Genomic DNA, 19,378 nt, shown 5'->3' with positions numbered 1-19,378 from the left:
AACATTTCATCATTTAAACAAACAAAAAAAAAAATTATAAAAGTTTGCCTGAATTGAATGTACAAGAATATGTTGAACACATCAGTGCAAAAGGATTTGAGAATTTACATGAGTTAACAAAAAAAAAAAAAAAAAAAATCACTTAAAAAGCAATCATATATATATATATTTATAAACTGAAGTTTTGTTTTTGTTTTCAACTGCATTCCACCACCACCATGTCGAAGTGTTCCAGCTTCTGAAGTCTGATTATAGGACACACCCAAGTCTCTCTCTATAGGTTAAGCCCTTAAGATAATTTCAATTTATATTACTTCTCTAAGAACCAGAACAGTATAATTCTCTCATCTTTCAGACATACAGTAAGGAATGAACATCAGCAGCTTAAAAATGAAACACAATTACTGTAGTTTGGTTTTCCCCCTCCCCCCAAATATAAATATATACTGTATATATTTTTAAGTTTTGCTGTACTTTACAAAAAGTATCACTAGATGGCAGCAGTGCGTTTTAGAGCTTTGCCAATTTTAACAGCTACAGGAAGTAAAAAATGGCGCATGCGTGAACAGACTTACTAATACTAATGTTTAAATAGATTAAGGACAAAAAAAAAAAAAAAAAAAAAGAAAGAAAGAAAAAAAAAGCAACATTCACAGCACATCAAGCCCAAAATAGTTTACACCTTCTACACTGAAGCATTATTAAGATTTATCTGGCTAGGTCATCCTTACAGGAGAGGCTAAATAAGGCATGCTTTAGACAGTCATATTGTTGCTCACTTGAAAAGGAAAAAGAAAAAAAAAAAAAAAAAGTCAGACAGAACTGGAGTTCTAGAACCAAGAGTTCCAACCCTTAAATTTAGCAGGTCATATTGCCATCAGTCTCTCAGAAACTTAAAGCTCTAAAAAAGAAATGAGAAAAGGTGCTAGTCAATGCCTGGCAGCATTTTCAACATCGCGTGCCGTAACAGCGTGCAATCAAAGCGCTTAACTTCCGTTCGGGTTTTAAACGAAGACACAGGCTTCCCACCAAGGTGAGCTTCCAGGTTTTAAAGACTGACCGAGGAAGGGTTTGGGTTTCTTTTTTATTAGCAATCGCAGCCATTACGTAGAGTTGGACAGCTACTGGATCATTAAGCTACCTGCGTATTTTATGACAAAAATCTTTTGATAACCCCCAGTGCCCTCTGGAGCGTGGCAGGAAGGGTAGTGCCCTCCCCCGAGCAGCTGGGACCTTCTTAACCCGTGGAACAAGTTCTCTTTACGCACCCCAACCACCACAGAACAAGGAGGACTTTAGCCTGACCGTTTCGGAGACGTGTGCGAGTCATACTTACATGATAAGCATTTTTAATTTGTGTTTCTCTGGCGTAAGTTTTTATCTTTATGATTGTTTGTAGAATTGGTTTTCCTGCAGAAAGAAAAGAATTAAAAAAAAAGACGCAAACGAAGTCAATCACAACACAGGAAAAAACGTCTGCACACAATCAGTTAAACAGCGTTTCATTCTTCCTGCTCTTAAGTGGCTGAGCACCAACACAACTTCTAGACTTGAACCTTGCCACCTTCTTGCCCAGTGCAGTTCACCCCCTACGCCTGCCGTTTGCTTCCTAGTTTTACTGCTTCCTTTTTACAGCTGAAGAAGCTTTTTGATTTTGCTTATGATACCTGTGAGCAGTATTATCAGATCAGCCACACCAGCCAGTCAGGCAGACCGCAGGTCCCTTCAGCAATATTTTTTTTTTCCTAGCAAGGACCCTGCAGACCCCACTTTTCTTTGCTCCAGTGCTGACAAACCACAAACCAAAGGGTCCACGCTACCAGCAGTCATGTCACACGTCATATCAATCCTATGTAAACTCCCATAAACCCTCAGATTAAGCTCAGTAACATTTTTTTTTTTTTTTCTTAAAAAATGCACTTACATTGGCCCAGCTGGTTCATCATCTGCAGCAAGAATTCCGACACGATCCAGGGAAAGACAAGGGAAGGAAAGAAGAGAGTCAGTCTTTGCACCGTACGCCAGCCAAACTGCAAACAGCAAACCCATCTATCTACAGCATTAAAGGCCATTCCACTTGGTAGTGCAAAGGTTCATGGAGTTATTTTTCTGGATTCAAGTTTTAATGGCAGGTATGTTGCTTCAATGGTTTTAGTTAACACTTTGAATGCTTGTCATGAAGAACTGCAACTGTAGCGGACAGATTGTTGCAATATGGTCAGACTCATCTTGTCCCCAAGTTCCAGTGGTTCAATCTCATAAAAAATAGATGAGAAGACAAACCAACGTTTCAGTTGTAAAATCCTGCTGGTTGTTTTCTTGCGCTTTTTTTTTTTTTTTTAATTTTTTTTTTTTTTTTTAAAGCCATTCTTCAACTGCTGATGGGTAATTACTGGTATATACACAACAGGGTATATACACCACGTGCTCATCTTCCCCCAGGGATGATACAACCTCTCTAGAATCCATTTTTCTCAACGTCTAATTAGAACGGGCCAGGTCAGGAGGAGGTTGAAGGTGCAATACTTGATTCAAGTACCCAGATGGAGTCCTTGGATAGCAGCATTGTGCACGCGTGCGACAGAGCACGGGGCTCAAAACACCAGGAGAAGGTGGGGGTGTTGTAATACCTCCAGACACAACAGACTTCAGCTACAGAAGACTGACAGCACTGCTCTGCCTGTGTCTCTTGGCAAAACTATTCTCTTTTAAGAATTGGAAAAAAAAAAAAAATAAATCTGCCAATGCGCAATGTTTCACATTAGCTCTTTCATGACCAATTGAGCATTTTTTTTTTTTTTTTTTTTTTTTTTGAATTACAGAACACCTTGTTTTGCTCCCAGGCTGCAGTACAGAAGACAGAAGTGCATTTAAACAGCAGTACAAAAATCAATCCAGAAAGTTAACGCTCCTGTACGAGTATTTTGGGGGGGACCAATTCAGGACCTGCTGTTTTTGGCACTCGACAGTTGCCGTTCCCACCTCATGCCAGAGGGATATTTTTTTTTTTTTTTTTTTTTTTTTCACTGAAGTCTTTAAGAAACTCTCAGCAGGATTCCACAAGGGTGCTTAGTGCACATGAAGCAGTTATGGAAATTACGGTCTTAACAGTGTAGGCATCCGCATGAGCACACGCTAGGAGTAATGTCGGTCAGAGGGGACATTACTCCACCCGAACCTTCGAGGCAACGGATAGGCAAAGCCACCGCTAGCACAGACAGTGACCGGGACAAAAAAATATTTCAAAAAAATAAAGAACTAACCACAAACCAAGAGCTTTACAGCCAAAATAACACACTAGCGACACACCAGTGTCCACAGAAGTCCATTACCAGCAACAGTACACTATCGGACAAGATACAGAGAACTAGGACTAGTAAGGACAACCAGACATCAATGTGCTGTTGTATATACAGTGGAGATATACAGAGACACATCAGGTACTGAAACACAAAGCACAGTAGAGTGAATCTAGCACTTCCTTCCATAAACATCTTTTGATTCCCAAAAGACCTTCAAGCAGGCTGCGCTTCGCACTCGCACGCTGGCTGGGACGAGCCCCGGACAGACAGCAAGCCCCTCGCTGCCCCCGGCCCCCCCCCCCCAGCACTGCTACCGATGCCACTCTGCTTTGAGACCCGGTTACCTCAGCTTTCTAGCAAGCAAAATCGACATCTTTGAGAGTTTGTTTGGCTGGACTTCAGCGATAGCAAACTGCACTGTTAAGATACAAGCTCTCTCTTGCTCTAAAATAACCGGTTTTCCTTCTCTGTTAAAATAGTTCGGTGCCTCTTTTGGATAAGTAGGTTTGCATGTTTAAAAAAGAAAAAAAAAGCTTCACATTTATAAAGGCTGCCATCAGGTGTTTTCCTAACAATGATCCAACAAAAAAAAAAAAATAGCTATTTGAATACTTAGGGTTACGTGGTGGCTCTCCACCCCTCAGCTCGTTCCCATCTATAACCTGAACGGAGATAATGAGTGCGGAAGATTTCTCTGCGCATTCCTACCCTGGTCAGCCATTTCACTGCTGGAAAAGCATCCCCAGCACAGTACAGACAAAGACCGAAACCGTAGCGAAATCAGGGGGGGCAACAGAACAACAGAAAAAGAAGTACAAAATTAGACTAAATAAAGATTAAAAACAGCAAACTGAAATCCAAATTAGTTGTGAACGTGAATGAAGAAGTTTTAAGAAAAAGTGTTAACATTATGACTTGTGCATTGTATAGACTGAAGCGGAGATTAAACAAACTCCAAAGCATGCAGATCTCTCACTTACCACCGTATTTTTAAGGGTATGATGCAATTGAAGGGGGGGAAAAAAAAAAAAAAAAAAAGAAGTCATAGTAACCGACAAATATCAATATAACTCAAAACCTTTATGCCAGAAGACCTGCTCTAGTAACCGATTGTCTCTGGTAGTGTGTCAGACCTATGGCCACAGAAAACATCCTCCCAGTGTGCTGCTTCATTCCAGTGTGCACCGCGGGGCTCCCGAAACGCTGCCCGCTGAGCTGTAATTTTATAATTGACCACATTAAGCCCCTCCTTTCGCAGGAATTTCCTTTTTAATTTGGAGGGGATCTGCAGACTCCAAACCCCCCGTTGTTTATATAATACAAGGTTTTTAAAAAAAAAAAAAAAAAAAAAAATCCCCACCCAGCCAAGACTTTCTTGTGGGTACAGTGATTATCTGCTTGGTGTTGGCCTGATATAGCGCATTTCTGAGGAACTGCTGCTGTCTTAACACATCGTGTAACGTGGAATCGGTCCTTCCATGGACATTAAAATTGCAAGATGATGACAAACAGATTTGCTTTAGCTCCTCCACTTGTATTAACTGTCTGGGAACATAACTCATGCTTTGGCAGTCTGAGAAGGGAGCTGTTTTGTGCCCCCCCCCCCCCCCCCCCCCCATTTACTTTCAGCCTTAACTTAGAAGGCATTTTAGACGTTACTCAGTTTCTTTTACCCCCTTTGGAAAAGCTACAGTATTTATTTTTAATATCCGATTAATCTTGTGTAGCTTCTTATGACTGGTGGAAGTTAAAAATGAAACACTAGCAGGTACTTCCAGTACTACGATTCAAATTCTTGCATCCAAAGTGTCTCTACGGTTCTGCTCGTGCTTTAAAACTCGGGCAGAAACCTGCACAGAGCGGAGCCGAGGCCAGCACCTTCAGCAGTGGTTCTCCCGCCAGCTCCTGGCAACCCTCAGACCTGCCCTGACAGATCAATCATGAACTGGAACATTATGAAAGTGAAACTCTGGTGCAGTTTCTGTTGAGAGGCTCAAAAGGAAAAAGCCAGCATCTGTGGCAGCTTCAGGGTCCTGTTACAATGCAACGACTTCCAGGGTCTGCAAAGCAATTTGTTGGAACTGTTACCGAGACCGCTGGGGAATTTTTGTATTTAAAAAGCTAGTTTTAAGATTTTGCTTTCTGGGAAGAGAAAATGTGATAGCAGCTCGAAAACTTCTGGGCAGAACATTTGTAAGAATTTAGATGCGCTTGCCCGAGTCAAAAAAAATTAAAATTTTTTATACATTTTTCCGTTCTTAACTCAAAATATTTGAAAGGCTCCAGTCGGAACACCCAAAGCGGCCCGCAGGCCCGGGACGCTTCCCCACAAGGCAGCAGTTGGCAGGGACACAGGCATTACCACCTGCATTAACCAGTCGGGGCTTCGGCCGCACGCAAAGATTCGCAGGCGGCATTTACCACCACGATGCCCGTCGGGTTTGGAGCAACGCTCTTCTCTCTGCCTTCAGGAACAGGAATATTTTGGAGGGAGGGGGAAGAAGAGGGGAATGGAGACGCTTGTCTTGCTCCATTAAAGCAAACCAATAAAAATAAAGCAGTTGCACTGAAATGGAATGAAGGCACAAGCGCAGTAACAGAGACTCTCTGGCCAAGGCTACTTACATCAGACCGGAGGAATTCTGATCCTATAATGGCACCTAACAAATCAATATATAAAAGCCCGGAGGAGCCAGGCTATTAATTACCACTGTGATATAACGATGCTTGCTGTTAGGTACAGCTGGTAGCTACACAGTCTTGCAATATGCCTGACAATTTTCTCCCCTTGATGGATTTTAAGTGTGGGAGAGAAAGGTGCAGGTAATAGAGGGGGAAAAAAAAAAAAAAAATGTTACAAGATAAACCGTTTCAGTGAAGACATTTTTTTTCTTTAAGTTACTTACAGTAATAGCAGGAACAGGGTAAGTCAAGAAAAAAAAAAAAGAGTATTAGAAAGAATGTGGGGATGTGGATGGTGCTTCTGCAGAGCCAGAGCAGAAGAACATTTATGGAAAGTCTTTGTATTAAGCTGAGAAATGAGAAGGGGAGAATGAAAAAGGGCATGTTATAACCCAGTCACCTCATGGCTTTGAACTAAAGATCATGTCGAATGCGGATTTTAAAGTAAAAACTGTTTACATTCCCACACGGGAATGTAGCCAAGAAGTTTTTACTTTCTACTTACCCCAGAACACACCCTTTAAAACAGCGTCTCTGCTAGTTTTAGGCTATTTGATCCAACCACGACAGAAAAGCCACTTTCTTTAGGAATCTTTGATATACTACATTCAGGTCACAATGGCTGATCCCTAAATCTATCAAAAATAAGCAGCTTAAGCTATACCACAGAGGAATAAAAAGCTATTTGCTTCCTTTTAGTGTCAAGGGAAGTCCAAGCAACTTGCATTCTGAGCAAAATGCATCAGCAGTCCCCTGCTGAAACCGTTTCCCATCGTACATGCAGTGATGTGCCAGCGTCTCTGGCCTTGACATGCCAACGTTCATGCAGCTTTCATCACCAAAAGCCACTGGAAGCTCCACGTTATTCACCCACTCTGGATTTTACAAAACCTAGCCGCTCCCTGGAAAAGGTACGTGATCTGTGTGTCGCTTTACCACATGTAAAGCCAGTCAGAACTCTCGTTTTGAAAGGATGCAGGAATTCAAGCCCAATCTGCCCTCCCTTCCTCCTCCCAGCGCATAATTTGGATGCAAGGGGTCGCCCCTGCGGGCAGGTTACTGGAGATACTCCCTGCAGTCACCTCCCCTCCCCGGGGGATGAGAATGGCCCTCGGCCACAGGCACGACAGCAAGAACCTGCACTGGGCATCTGCTAATGCCATCCGTGCACCATTGCTGCTGGAAATACAGATTTCACGGGTGCAAAGTTCCTTTTTCTGCTCTACAGCAGCAGGGGGAAATAAATAAATAAATAAAAAAAAAAAAAAAAAAAAAAGGTAAAAGAATAAATAACCTTACAAATCTCAATTATGGGAAGGAGGAATTATTAGTGAAGGAGCTACTGAGCAGCCCTGTTCCGTGGCATAAAAAGCAATTCAACTAAACGCAAAAAGCAAGGTCCATGCAAAAAAAAAAAAAAAAAAAAAACACACCAAAAAAACCCCAAACCCAACCCAAAACAAAACCAAAAAAAGCAAACTGCAGTCAGGAAATGCCAAAGTTAAAGGAGTGTCCTCGCTCTTCCAGCATGGCAGCGCTTCTGGACAGAGGTAACGCCTCTCCTAAGGCCAGCAAATATGTTGGGAAAGTGTCTTGTAACACACAGCCCTTCATCCCCCCCAAACTCTGAAACCTAAGCAGCTTCACTCCACAGCTACACAGTAAATTGAGAAGAACTGCTCCAAAGCTAACCGGCTATCTGTCACTCTACCCATCCGCCAAGAGATGAGGTAGTTGGCACGCTAAGACAGGTGATTTTTAGCCTGTGGAACACAGAGGTGAGAGAAAGGGAACGGGAATTAATTCAACTGGCTTTATTTTGGCTGGCCAGGTAGAGTTCCCAAGCGCTCTGCAAAGCATCCCAGACACTTTCAGGGGCAGAGATAATGTTTCTCTCCAAACAGTCACATTCCCCACTAGCAACTGGGTGCTTCTGTTCAGCATCAGTTATCAAAAGTCCTTTTCGGCGTTTCTTTGTTTAGACTCACCATAAAGGTACAGCACTCAAGCCTTATTTTTTTTTTTAGGCTGATGCAGCTGTAAGACCACTCACTTTTCTATGAAGTTCTTACAAAAATCCTCTTGCGTGTATACAAGCGCACTGCAAATGCCAACACTGAAATTACTGACCTGGTTTATCAAAGGCTTATATACTTCTGAGGTTTCCCTGAGAAACATCATCTTCCTCAGCAGTCAGGGGGGAGCAGGGGGGCCCCTGGGATTTGCTGTATCACTACCTTATGCTATGTCGAATTGAAGGACTCTTTGGAGATGTGGCAATGCGAAATTGTTCAATACAGTTCTGAAAAAAGAGCAGCAAGAAGAGCAGTTTCTGGAAGGTGGCACCTCAGGGAAGGCAGGCTAGGACAGCTGGGAAAGGTAAAAGGATCCCGGTTCAGCGTGCCTGTTACCAGCAGGGTCTGGAGCAATCCTGCTCCACTGCTCAGCTTGGGCTGGGTTCGTCCGAGGGAACGGACGCAGCACACCCCGAAAGGCTGCCCGAAACTCGTGTAGGCTTAACAGAGCCACCCTAGAAACAATGTCGCTTGGGTACCGCCGGAGGCGAGAGCTCAGCAAGGGCACCAGCATCTCCCAGCAAGACCCAAGATAAAACGCAGCTCAAGTGCATCTCATCCTCCCCTGTCAGCAGTCAGGCTCTGCACGGGCTGCGGGTGTACTTCTAGCCTGTCGATTTAACGGCTCCTTCAGCTTCAGAAAGGCTTTGGTTCTTCCGTATACAGGGGAATTTACCACATTTAGCATCCTGGTTTTTTCTCCAAAGCCCTTAAAGTGTCCTGAAGAAGTCATCTCTGCACTAGGTCTACGCAGAAACCCTCACTCTCGAGATCCTCTCGACAGGACAGACATTATTAGCCGGTACGGCAGAGGATTCGCAAGGGGAAAGCAATCCTGACTGACCACGGGAGACACCTCTCCCTCGGGTGGCATCTGCGGCACCCCACGGGCCACCCCGCAGCACTGTGGGGGGGCAAGATGACAAGTACAAAGCTCGCACCCCCGGCGTTCAGGCTGGTGACCGGTACAGACACCTTATCTGCCCAACAGCCAGCCTGCAGCAGGAGGACGTGGCAAGGATTCGCCAAGGCAGCGGCCCAAAGAAAGATGCAAAATGGCCCTTCGCCCTCAAACGTGGCTGGGGTTTTCTGGCTGCTTCTGCCTGCTACTCCTGAGCAAAGGAAGAACATCAGCGAAATCTGGTGAGTAAGGAAGGTCCAGAATTACCCTGCCATGGAAGATGGGGGGGGGATGGTGGGGAATATGAAGGAATCTCAGTGTCTAAGGAAAAATTTGGAGGGGGCCAAGGACAAAATTCATATCCCAGCCAGAAGGGCCATCAGAGAGGTTACTCCGCTGACAAGGCTACCAGATTTTTACCCTGCTAGCAAGGAGGCACTAACTCCTCAATCATTGCTGCAGCAGCTTCATGTGAAGATCTGGCACAAGCACAACTCTTGTCCTTAAAGCTTAACACATCAAAACCAATACTTTTTTAAAAAAAAAAAAGAATATTCAGAAAACCAGCCGATAGTTGAGAGAGATCACGGCTGTTGCCAAATAATATTTATATTAAGTAATATGGTGTTTAGACTAATATCTGCATGAGTTGCTGGCTCAGCTACAGGCTCACTGATGTTACCCGCTACGGCTCACTGCAGCATGCAGAGGCGGATGTATGATTTTGGAAGCAGAATTTAAATTCCAAATTATAAGCATGCCATTGCATTAAAACATTAACTTTGGCATTTCGTAACAATGTATTTAAAAATAAGAAAATTAAGAATAACCTAAGTAAAACATCGAAGTGTGGAAATCAGCAGACTATCAACTATCTCTCACAGATGCATTTGTAAAATATCCCTGCTTACAGGGTGTTTCCCACCACGGTATCACAGAAAGCTTCAAATGCCATTACAGAAAATGCAGGAGTATCCAAGGGAATGTAGGACTCAAGTCGGCCTTTGGCTGAGAAGCTGCTGTGCCGATTGTGTCCCTTCATCCCAGCAAACCTCACACGCAGCTATTGACTGTGATAGTCAGTATTGGATTTTGTTCTCCAAGAAAGTGAACAGAGAGAACATTTGTCCACCACAGAGGTGCATCGCTCTCCAGGACTCAAGCTTAGCTGCCTTTAAAATAATAGCAGACCGAGCAAGCAAATTTAGTAACCTCAGTTGCTTGGCTCATCATCTTGGACACCTCCACCAGAGATGATGAGCCAGGATCCCTCAGGCATCTGAAGAGCAGCCAGACCAGCCAGGAAAACTTCAGCCTTTGAAACAAAGAGGTAGCGAACTCTTCACCTCCAGCATGCGCTTAATTGCACTAACACCGTGGTTGTGTTGCAATCTGGTCAAGTCAAAGCAAATTTGTATTAGATTGAGTCCATTTGAGGCTGCTTGCAATGAATATTTACATATCAAATTACAATCTGGTATCTTGTTTTGATTCTTGTGAAACTTCATCAAATGAAATTCTAAAACGCAGGGAGCTACGAAAAGCCACCAAAGAGATGAGATTCTCCCTGGCCATCCTGACATCAAAGTTAGGCATAGCAACATGGGAGCTGTGCAAGAGAACGTTGCAATTGTCCTTTTTGAAGTTTTCTGGGCTGGTTGAGAGCCACTCTGAGGGCAAACTGCTGGCAGTATAAACCCCGTAGCAACCGTGAAGCTGTTAGTTATGCAGAGGAACATGCACTACACAGTTTAAATTTTGTCGGATACACACCTAGACCAGTCTCAATGCATGCTCTATAAGCAGTTAGTAAATGCTACTCAAGTGGTTAAGGTCAAAAGCTCGTTTCCTCTAGGTATGCACTATTGAAGACAGTTTTGATCTGCTACAGAAGTGATCCAAGCCTCAGCCATTCTCAAAGCATTCACATTTATTTTCTGTTTCGTAAGATTATTCTTTTTTTTCATTCTCTGCAACAGCTCAGGAACCATGAAGCTGGTTTTGCCCAACCTTCACGAGCAGATCACTGTTTCAGCACCTCTGTTTTCAGCGTGCTGCACTGTTAGCAATCCCTTGTGCGGCTCGACAACAACTCGTCCTTGCTGCACAAGCTACAGCACAGCTGCCCCGGGAAGCGACCTACCATGCGAGAGGGCTGGTCCAACCCAGGAGGACAGGAATGATTCAGTGCTTCCCGTCCCGGCTCAGCACGCTGCCCTCCCTCCACCGGCCCTAAAGCACCCGGCTCCACCACCTGGATGCATCATGTTCCTGCAGCATGATGGCACACCTGCCGCTTCTCATGGATTCCTTGAATAGTTTTCTTGATAACCACTGTAGTGAGCAGCCAGGTGCCGCATGTTTCTCAATGTGGTTCTTTCAAATACTCATTTTAGCCTCAAACTGCCCCTTCCTTCCCCCACCTTTTAAAGAGGAAAGTATGCAGAAGCAGCTCAAAGATGAAACAGTTGCTACTTTTTTTTTGTGGACCAGAGTTTAACTAATCAGCGCTACCATCAAACCTGATAATAAAAACCAGTTCTTTAGAAAATATAAGTCAGTGGCTATTACAATTAGATATATTTTCCAGAGCATTCCTTAAATAGAAATTCAGTTATACACCTAAGTAAGAGCCCTACCCCCCCCCCCCCTTTTAACATTGAAAACATGTTTTATTTTTGAAGCATCTCTGTGGTCCCGATCCCTTTACAAAACCTGCCCAGTGTCCAATCCAGACGCCACATGGAAGAGGGGGTGCCATCGCTGATTGCAGTGTTTCCAACTCTTCCCCCCGTGCTGCCCTACGCTCCTTCGGGCTGACGTGCAAGATTTCTCAGGGCTACTACAGCAGGAAAGAGACGGGAACGCTAGACCCCTTGTGCAACAGAAGCTTTAAAGATATTGAAATAACCACCCCGTCACCCCACAGTCTGAGATCTTTGGGGAATCCAGCGTTAGGACTTTGCTCAGCAATTGGACCCTCTGCATTCGCTGGGCTTAATGTTCGGAGAGGGAACAGGTGAGAAAACAAAGAGCTCAGAGCTGAACGAACTGGGCTACCGATCCTTCTGCCACAAAGCCCCACTCCATTCTGCTTCCAAAAGTTCGCTTTGCCTTTTTTTTTTTTCCTCCTTATAAGCGGCTTTGAGCACACTTACCGTCTGGGACTTCATCCGGCCGCTTCCTTTTCTCATAGACAACTATGATGACAACGAGGATAACGATTTCTGCCAAGATCCCCAAAAAGGGCCAGAGGGGAGCCAAGTGGCTGCGGACACGGAGGATGGTTGTGACCGAGACAGAGCCGACCTGGTTGGTTGCGTTGCACTGGTACTCGCCAGGATCCTCGTTTATCTGTAGGTTTGTGATGCTGAGCTCGGTGTAGTTGTCTTTATTTAAAATAAAGAATCTGCCAGAGGAGTTGTTGATGTCCTGATAAAAGGAGAAAGGTGGAAGGGGAAAAGGGAAAGAACTTTAGTAAGTTCTGATGCCTCTGCATTTCTGTGTCAGGGCAACGAGAACAGATTTGAGGGATTCTTGCGAAGAGGCTGGTTCCTTAATGCAACAGAAAAGCCCACTGATAGTGTTATTCTGTACCTCCTACTGAAGTGAGCTGTGCTTCAAAACAACAAAAAATGTCAGCTTAACTGACAATTTGTATTCTCATCCTACTTTAAACAGTATCGGCCGTGAAAGGCCGGCGGTTGCGATCACGTAAGCTACCACCTTATGGTCTAGGTGTTCTGCTTCAAGAGAAACCCTTACACTCCCTTCACCAGTCAACAGCTCTAAGATGAAACAAGTAACAGGAGAGAGGACACATTCCCTAGCAGGGGACAATTTCAGTGGGGGGAGGGGGGAGGAGGAAAGAAAAGTCATATCAGTTAAGATTATTCTACACCGCATTAGATAGCGTTTTCTAACCATTTAAGGTATGACAGCCCTAATAAAATTTTCCTTTGCTATGCTTAAAAAAAAAAAAATGCGCACTGCTCACAGATCTGCGGTCAGGCAGCCTAAGCCACTGACTTGAGGAAAATTTAGAGAAGCTGGAATTCAAGGCACTGTATTCTTTATTTGAAAACAGACTTTCAGAGTTGCTTATGTTTGAAGAATTTAAAAGGGGCAAAACTGATCTCTCTGAAAGTTAATCTTGGGTCAAGTATTTATCAGATAACTTCACCAGAAAGACGGTGTGAAGGGAAATCTGCACAACACCACAGAGGATTCTGATGACTTGCAGCACTTGGTAAGTCACTCAGAGAGCACTGTCCCATAAAACTTTAAGCTCACGCTTAACAGTGAACAATCAACCCATATTGTTATTTGCTTAACATTTTTTCTTCATCTATAATCAAACTGATACCTCTCTGGCAGATCATACAGCAACGTAAAAATAGGTGGGCTGAAGGATTTAGCAACTTCCAGCTTGTCTTCTGCTATTCCAATTGCTGGTCAAATTTTCTTGCTCACTAGATCAGTGGCTACATGGAAGAAATATGATCACTGAAACACTAGTAGGTATCACTGCCACATCCTCACATTAACTCTTGTGAGCTCAACCAGTAAAACGGGAAAATAGTTTGAGAAATTTAGGACCAAATGCGTTTTTAAAATAAAAGTCACATTTTGTAAGTCACGTTTGTAGCAGATACCCTGAACAGACTATCTTTCTGGACAGCTTGTAACTTTGCCCAGCAGCAATGCAATGAGCAACTCTGTTCACACAACAACCACCACCTAACTATTCATTTTATATTCCCTGCTGCTGAGAAATTTCAGCTCCACTCACTAACGTACCAGACTTTTGAGGAACTGCATTTCAAGAAGTTATAGGGCACCCTAAGTAATACATCCCTAAACCCACGGTGCTCGTTTCCTTCCTTACTGGGGGTTTTGGCAGGTTAATGCATGCCTGACAACCTGGTTTCCTTACCTCAAATACGCCGTTGACCTTCTTGCGCCACACCCACTCGGGATGGGGGAAGCCCACAGACTTGCAGTACATGAGTGCCTCCTGCCCCTCATTTTTATTTTCACTTCGCTTGTGGCCAGTGATGTCAGGAGTAGCTACGAAACAAAAGAAAAAAACTGCATTTACAAGCTGCTCGTTGAAGAAAGGGTTATTTCAAGCTCTGAGAATCTGAACAGAAAGCAAGTTACAAGCTCCCTGGAAGCTGCTCCCTTCCCACACGGAGTCTATCTTAGAGAAGAAAAACTGTGATTCCCGTGTCTCTCCAAGCAGCATTTCAGCTTAAGATCTGCAAGAACGTCCTTCAGGCTTGGTTTGCCAGACAAACTGACAGACAAGGGAGAAATCTCAACCTGAAACTTGAGTTATCTACCAAAAACCCACAAAATGAAGATGGCCCAGCCCCTCCCCAGTGCAGGAAGCCGGGAACCACCCGCGCCTCCCTCCCCACCGCCCAGGAGGCCCCTGCCGCCCTGCAGTACCCTCAGCTTTGAAGCAGAGCTGTCAGATTCTGGTTACAACTTGCCCATTGCGTCAGGACTCTGATCTGACACTGTCTTCACATGCATTTCTGAAAGCCGAATCAAGGTGTTCTTCCTTGCAGGAAGATTTTCGGTTTGGTCCTCAGACCCGCTGTGACTCGTTACACCTTACAGCGACGCTGCTCCCAGGTACTGCTGGGTGCCTGTAACGCCGCAGAAGTCAAAATCCCTCCAACGCAGAATCCTTTCATTTAGCCCATGCACACATATATTTTAAGGAGGGCTGCAGGTGAGACTGGGCAACCGCAAGCAAAACACGGCCCTAAATATCCGCAGAGGGTCTTCTGGATCGATTTAGTCTATAAATAACGTCCCTGCTGCTTGCCACGTTTGTCACAGCAGCCCGCTGCAGCCTAATACCTCACGGGAGATTACGGTGGATCACTGGACTGCCCGAGCTGAACATTTGCTTAAGCAGATGGCTCTGGTGCTGTAGTGACCACCTTTAAAGCCCATTCGCTTTCGAGCTTGCTAATTATGTCACACATGACCTGCTGTGTGATTGCAGGACGCTGATCTGTTAATCCAGTCCAAATCTAAGCCGAGTGCTCCAGGAAGAGACCCCCGGGCACTCGAGTTTATTACAAGGGTCTATCTGAGGAGAGTTCCCTTTACCATAAGTCGCCCCTACATACAGCTATAGTGAGGGAGTACAGGTTTGTGACCGACCACTTATCTGCAGCCGCGAGCTAAAATAATTAAGCAAGTACCACAATTCTGATCAGCCACAGCAAACAAAAACAAGCAAAACATCTTGTGCAACCAGACAGCATCAGCTGAACCTGCTCTTCCCCAAAATTACATCACAACTCTTGGGGAAAATGTTCGGCAAGCTTAAGTGCTAAAGGAATTATCCTATTTCAAAGGCAAGGGGCTTTTCAAACGCAGAAAGCATCCCACGCCTCACCCCTGCAAGATTCTTTTCGGACAGTAATGCAGCTGATTGATAATGTTGTTAGAGTGAGAATTAAAATAAGCTTCTGAACAACAGAAAAATCATGGTTGTAAGAATACTTAAGCTACAGTATTCCTTTGTATGTGCACATTCACCTGAAAAGACACCATCAGGAGAGGCTGATCAACCCAGGCTTTTCTCAAAACGCCCATGTAAACTCAACCAGGCTTTCCAACACACGTGAGCTTTGCACAAGTTCTGACCATTTGCCACGTCAAGACACATGCACTTGCTGCTTACAGAATTATTAATTCTTAGTTGCATTTTCTAAGACGTGATTTGCTCCAGCTCAGGAACAGCCCGAGCTGCCAGCACACACTGACAAGCTGAACGCTGGACGCTGCTGCAGAAGATGCAGAGACCAGCTCCTTCACAGAGATACTGCCTGCCAGAAGTGAGAACTAACTCCAGGGCTTCTGGTAGAACCTGTCAGGAAGTTATGCCATTTTAAAGTAGCTTAATATATTAAGTATTTTAGTATATTAAGCATGTTTGGGTTTTTTTTTTGTTTTGGTTTTTTTTTTTGTTTCCCTCGCCAACCCTCCCTCCCTGATTCTTAAACAAACACCTTTTCATCAGGGAGCTGAAAAAGAGCTCATTACCTAAGAAAAATACTATCATTGTATCATGCCATAAGGAAGAAGGTGAAGGAAGCAATCGATCAAAACCTGTAAGTATCCACACAGGAAAATAATGGCTTTGCTAACAATATTCAATATACATGATCATATAGCAAGCTCAAATGCTGACTGATTGCAAGACAATGCTAACCATAAGCATGATCTAGAAGAACAAGGAGCTAGGAGTTTTATCATTAAGAAAACTGATACCTAAAATATATCTTTACACATCAAATATGAAAATACTTCAAGAGACATAAAACATGAACTGAATGAAGACACGTCATTACAGTTCTCTGGTCTTGTGCAAAAAGAAGCTGTCAGGTATAGAAACTGAAGCAAGCTGGAACGGAAAGAACATTCCACACTTGCTAAGTGATCACATACCACCTGTGCCTACAAGGGGCAATAATACTTGGAGGAAGTTAAGTTTTCAAGCTGAAGGTCTCCAAGCAGAAAATAAATCAAGCTTTAGGGCTGAGTGTGCTGCGTTACACCTTCAGGATACTAAGCACCAATATGCACCTGCAAAGTCCTTTCAGACCACTGTCTGCAGCCTCAAAGAAGAATACAACATTTATTCCAAAAGACGGTGGTTCAACAAGAAGCTAATTTCACCTCATGATCTACTAAAAAGCATCATCTCTTCCTTGCTGGGCTTGGAAGGTTCTCTTTTAGGTGGGAGCAAAGAAGCCCAGTGACTTCCCTGCAGTTTGTGCTTACTCGAGGATGATATGCAGAGATCTCAGCCAACCTAATAAAAATGAAAGGCCAGCAGCAGCAGAGGACAAGAGACAGGCTTTAGGTGGCGACTGTCCCAGAACTGGCACCGAGGGGCTGTCAAAAGCGATTGCAAATTATCCCCGTTTGGAAAAGAAGAAATAGGATTCAGCAACTTAAAGCTGAAGCCCCACACAGTCTCCATCTGTCAGCACTTCTATTTTCTTTGCCATCTACCAGCAGACAGCGAGTCAAAGCAGAACCTTGCAGGGGAAAAGGGTGCAGTAAGTCAGCACTCTGCAGCTGGCCCACTTTTTCTGTAACGCTGCTGCTAGAGAAAGAAAGAAAAAGGAAGAGGGAAAGCTTTCTAGGACACCTTAACTTCTGCTGCAGGGTGACCTAGTGTTCTCCTGCAGCCAAGAGATAATTATGTTTCTTTAAGAGGAGGACATCTTCGCCAGGTTATGCCAAGGAGAGCATAAGTGACAAGAATATCTTCTGCTCTTTCCTTGCTGGGCACAGTTAGGCAGCAGCCATTTCCAGCTCTGCCAGGACAGGGACTATTTTGGTACGCAGTCCAAGGGGAGCGCTACAGGGAACATCGGTGGTTCAGAGCACGATGCTAGCCAGTTTCAAGATATGGCCGAGACCTTCATCCAGTACTTATTCTACCAAACTGTTTGGCTAAGTGTATTTGGGCTGTACAAACTACAGTTAAAATATGGCTGCAGCTGACCTCAGTCACAGATTTAGCAACGGAGCGATGTTTTCCTGTGAAGCTTTTCAAGTCAAGATTTTTCTTATACCGTTCTGTTCCAATGCCAGTAACAGATAAAGCACAGAACGAAGCAGGCTTTGTTTAGAAAGGAATTGGATTTCACTTCAAGCTTTCAAGCAGCAGAATCCACATCTCTGTTCAGATACTGTCGGCTGTGGAGACGTGGGCACAACATGCTACGTCAGCTCCTACATCAGCAAAACCAAGATAATGCCCCTGATAAAAGCAGGCAAGATTTTTTATTCTTACATTGTGAAACAGCAAAACTAAATACTGCAGGTTTGCTTGAAACAGCGTATGGAAGGGCAAAGAGAAGCAGAGCTAAGTCTAAAAAGTTGCTACCGAAAAAAAAAAATCAAAATAAATACAGATTTAGCCACTCGTGACCCAAGAGTAAACTTCTGATAAGCATCATTCTTTTGATAGCTTTAAACTGGATCACAAGAGAAAGGAAGTTTGTGCCAGAATAAACACTGGACCTCCATGCTTCAAGTACCCAGCAGGCACAAAATACACTGCACAGCATCTTTCTGAATGGTAAGTTTTTAATACAGGCCTGCAAAGAGGGAGGTTTCTTGTCCTAGTGCATGCAATGTCATTTCTTGATATATTGAAAGTCTTCTGCCCTTAATTTCCAGGTATTTTAAAGATATTTTACTAGTATTACTAAAAAGGAGAGGAGAACTAATATGTGCAAACCGTGTCCCAGTTAACAAAAATCCCTTCAAGTTTTCCCATTAACAGACAAAATTAAAGTAAGGGCAAAAGCACCTAAAAATATTCTTGCACGTAAAAACTATTATGTCTTATGGGTGACCTAGTAAAAAGGCTCTGGAAGATTTATTTTCCTGCATTGTAATTCTAATCCATGTCTACCTTTATAGCCTGGGCAGAGCTAAGACACCAAAGGTACCGTGAGAAGGGAGAATGTGACATGCATTTTCTGTGTAATGCTTCGGATCAATCTAAGATGCAGTTGTGCTAAAAGAATGCCTCGTTTCATAGTTTATTTCTGGCACAGCGTCGTGAAACTGCAGCAGAGGTTTCTTAAGACAGCCAGGAGTCCAGAAACCAGCATCTTCCAAGGGTGCTGAAATAACCACTCCTCTTCCAGCATGCTGCTTGGGCTGGAGCCAGGGTGGAAGTAGAAGAGGAACATTCTGAGTGCAGGTATTGCATGTGAAACAAGCCCGTCCGACTCAGCGGAAGCTAGGGGGGATAATAAGCTTTTTTGCCCCCCCGAAGTGGTGAGTTTTATGTCTCTCGGAAGCAGCAAACAGGACTGGCCTGAGCACTTGCTGTTGGGAAATCAACAGCAGCTGGGGAGGTGCAAAATGAGTGAGGGGCGAGGAGGGAAATCAGAAGAATCCCCTTGATGAGCTAACAGCAGAAAGGCCGTAAAGGAAGGGGCATTACAAAGCTCCACCTGTGCAGGAGCACGGAAGGAAGGGAGCCTTTGATGGGAAGGCAGGGCAGAGAGAACAGATACACCCCAGGAGTCGCAACGTCTGCACTACTTCTGGGCAGCCAGGGGAAACTGTCAGCGTGTTCTTCCCTATCTGGTTCTCACTGCTGCTGCTCTGCACCAGACAAGTTCGTGGAGTATCAGAAGACAGAAAGACAAAACTTGTTTCCTCCTCCTCCACCCCGGATCTTGGTAAGAGCAGAAAGGTTGCAGAGGCAGAATTCTTCAGAGTTGTTTGTTGTTTTGTTTTTTTCTTTTAATCTTCGTGTTTTCAGAGCTCCAGTATCACAACAACAGCAAAAGCACCACAGGTATTTCCACTGTGTGGCAACAGAGCAATTAAAAAAAGCCTGCTTCCAGATGGGG

At 44.2% G+C, this 19,378-nt stretch overlaps 1 protein-coding gene across 4 annotated transcripts in view; it reads right to left on the bottom strand.

The window, feature by feature from the left end:
- Positions 1-455: 455 nt before the first annotated feature.
- Positions 456-19,378, bottom strand: part of NPTN (neuroplastin) — a 58,238-nt gene continuing 39,315 nt past the window's right edge. For 2 of the 4 annotated variants that reach the window (XM_042804041.1, XM_042804044.1), the window contains 5 exons: positions 13,897-14,030; positions 12,119-12,392; positions 1,925-1,946; positions 1,337-1,410; positions 456-901 (listed from right to left, as the gene is read on the bottom strand). In XM_042804041.1, the coding sequence (XP_042659975.1) occupies positions 1,350-1,410; positions 1,925-1,946; positions 12,119-12,392; positions 13,897-14,030 (491 nt within the window). In that variant the 3' untranslated portion in view covers positions 456-901; positions 1,337-1,349. Of the gene's footprint in view, positions 1,411-1,924; positions 1,947-12,118; positions 12,393-13,896; positions 14,031-19,378 lie in introns of all 4 variants that reach the window. The other 2 variants (XM_042804043.1, XM_042804042.1) reach the window with 2 other exon arrangements.

This window comes from Tyto alba, unplaced genomic scaffold (genome assembly GCF_018691265.1).
Source record: "Tyto alba isolate M040663 unplaced genomic scaffold, T.alba_DEE_v4.0 Super-Scaffold_41, whole genome shotgun sequence".
NCBI lineage: Eukaryota > Metazoa > Chordata > Aves > Strigiformes > Tytonidae > Tyto > Tyto alba.
The sequence above is the reverse complement of the archived record's forward strand: the minus strand, read 5'-3'. Positions and strand labels throughout refer to the sequence as shown.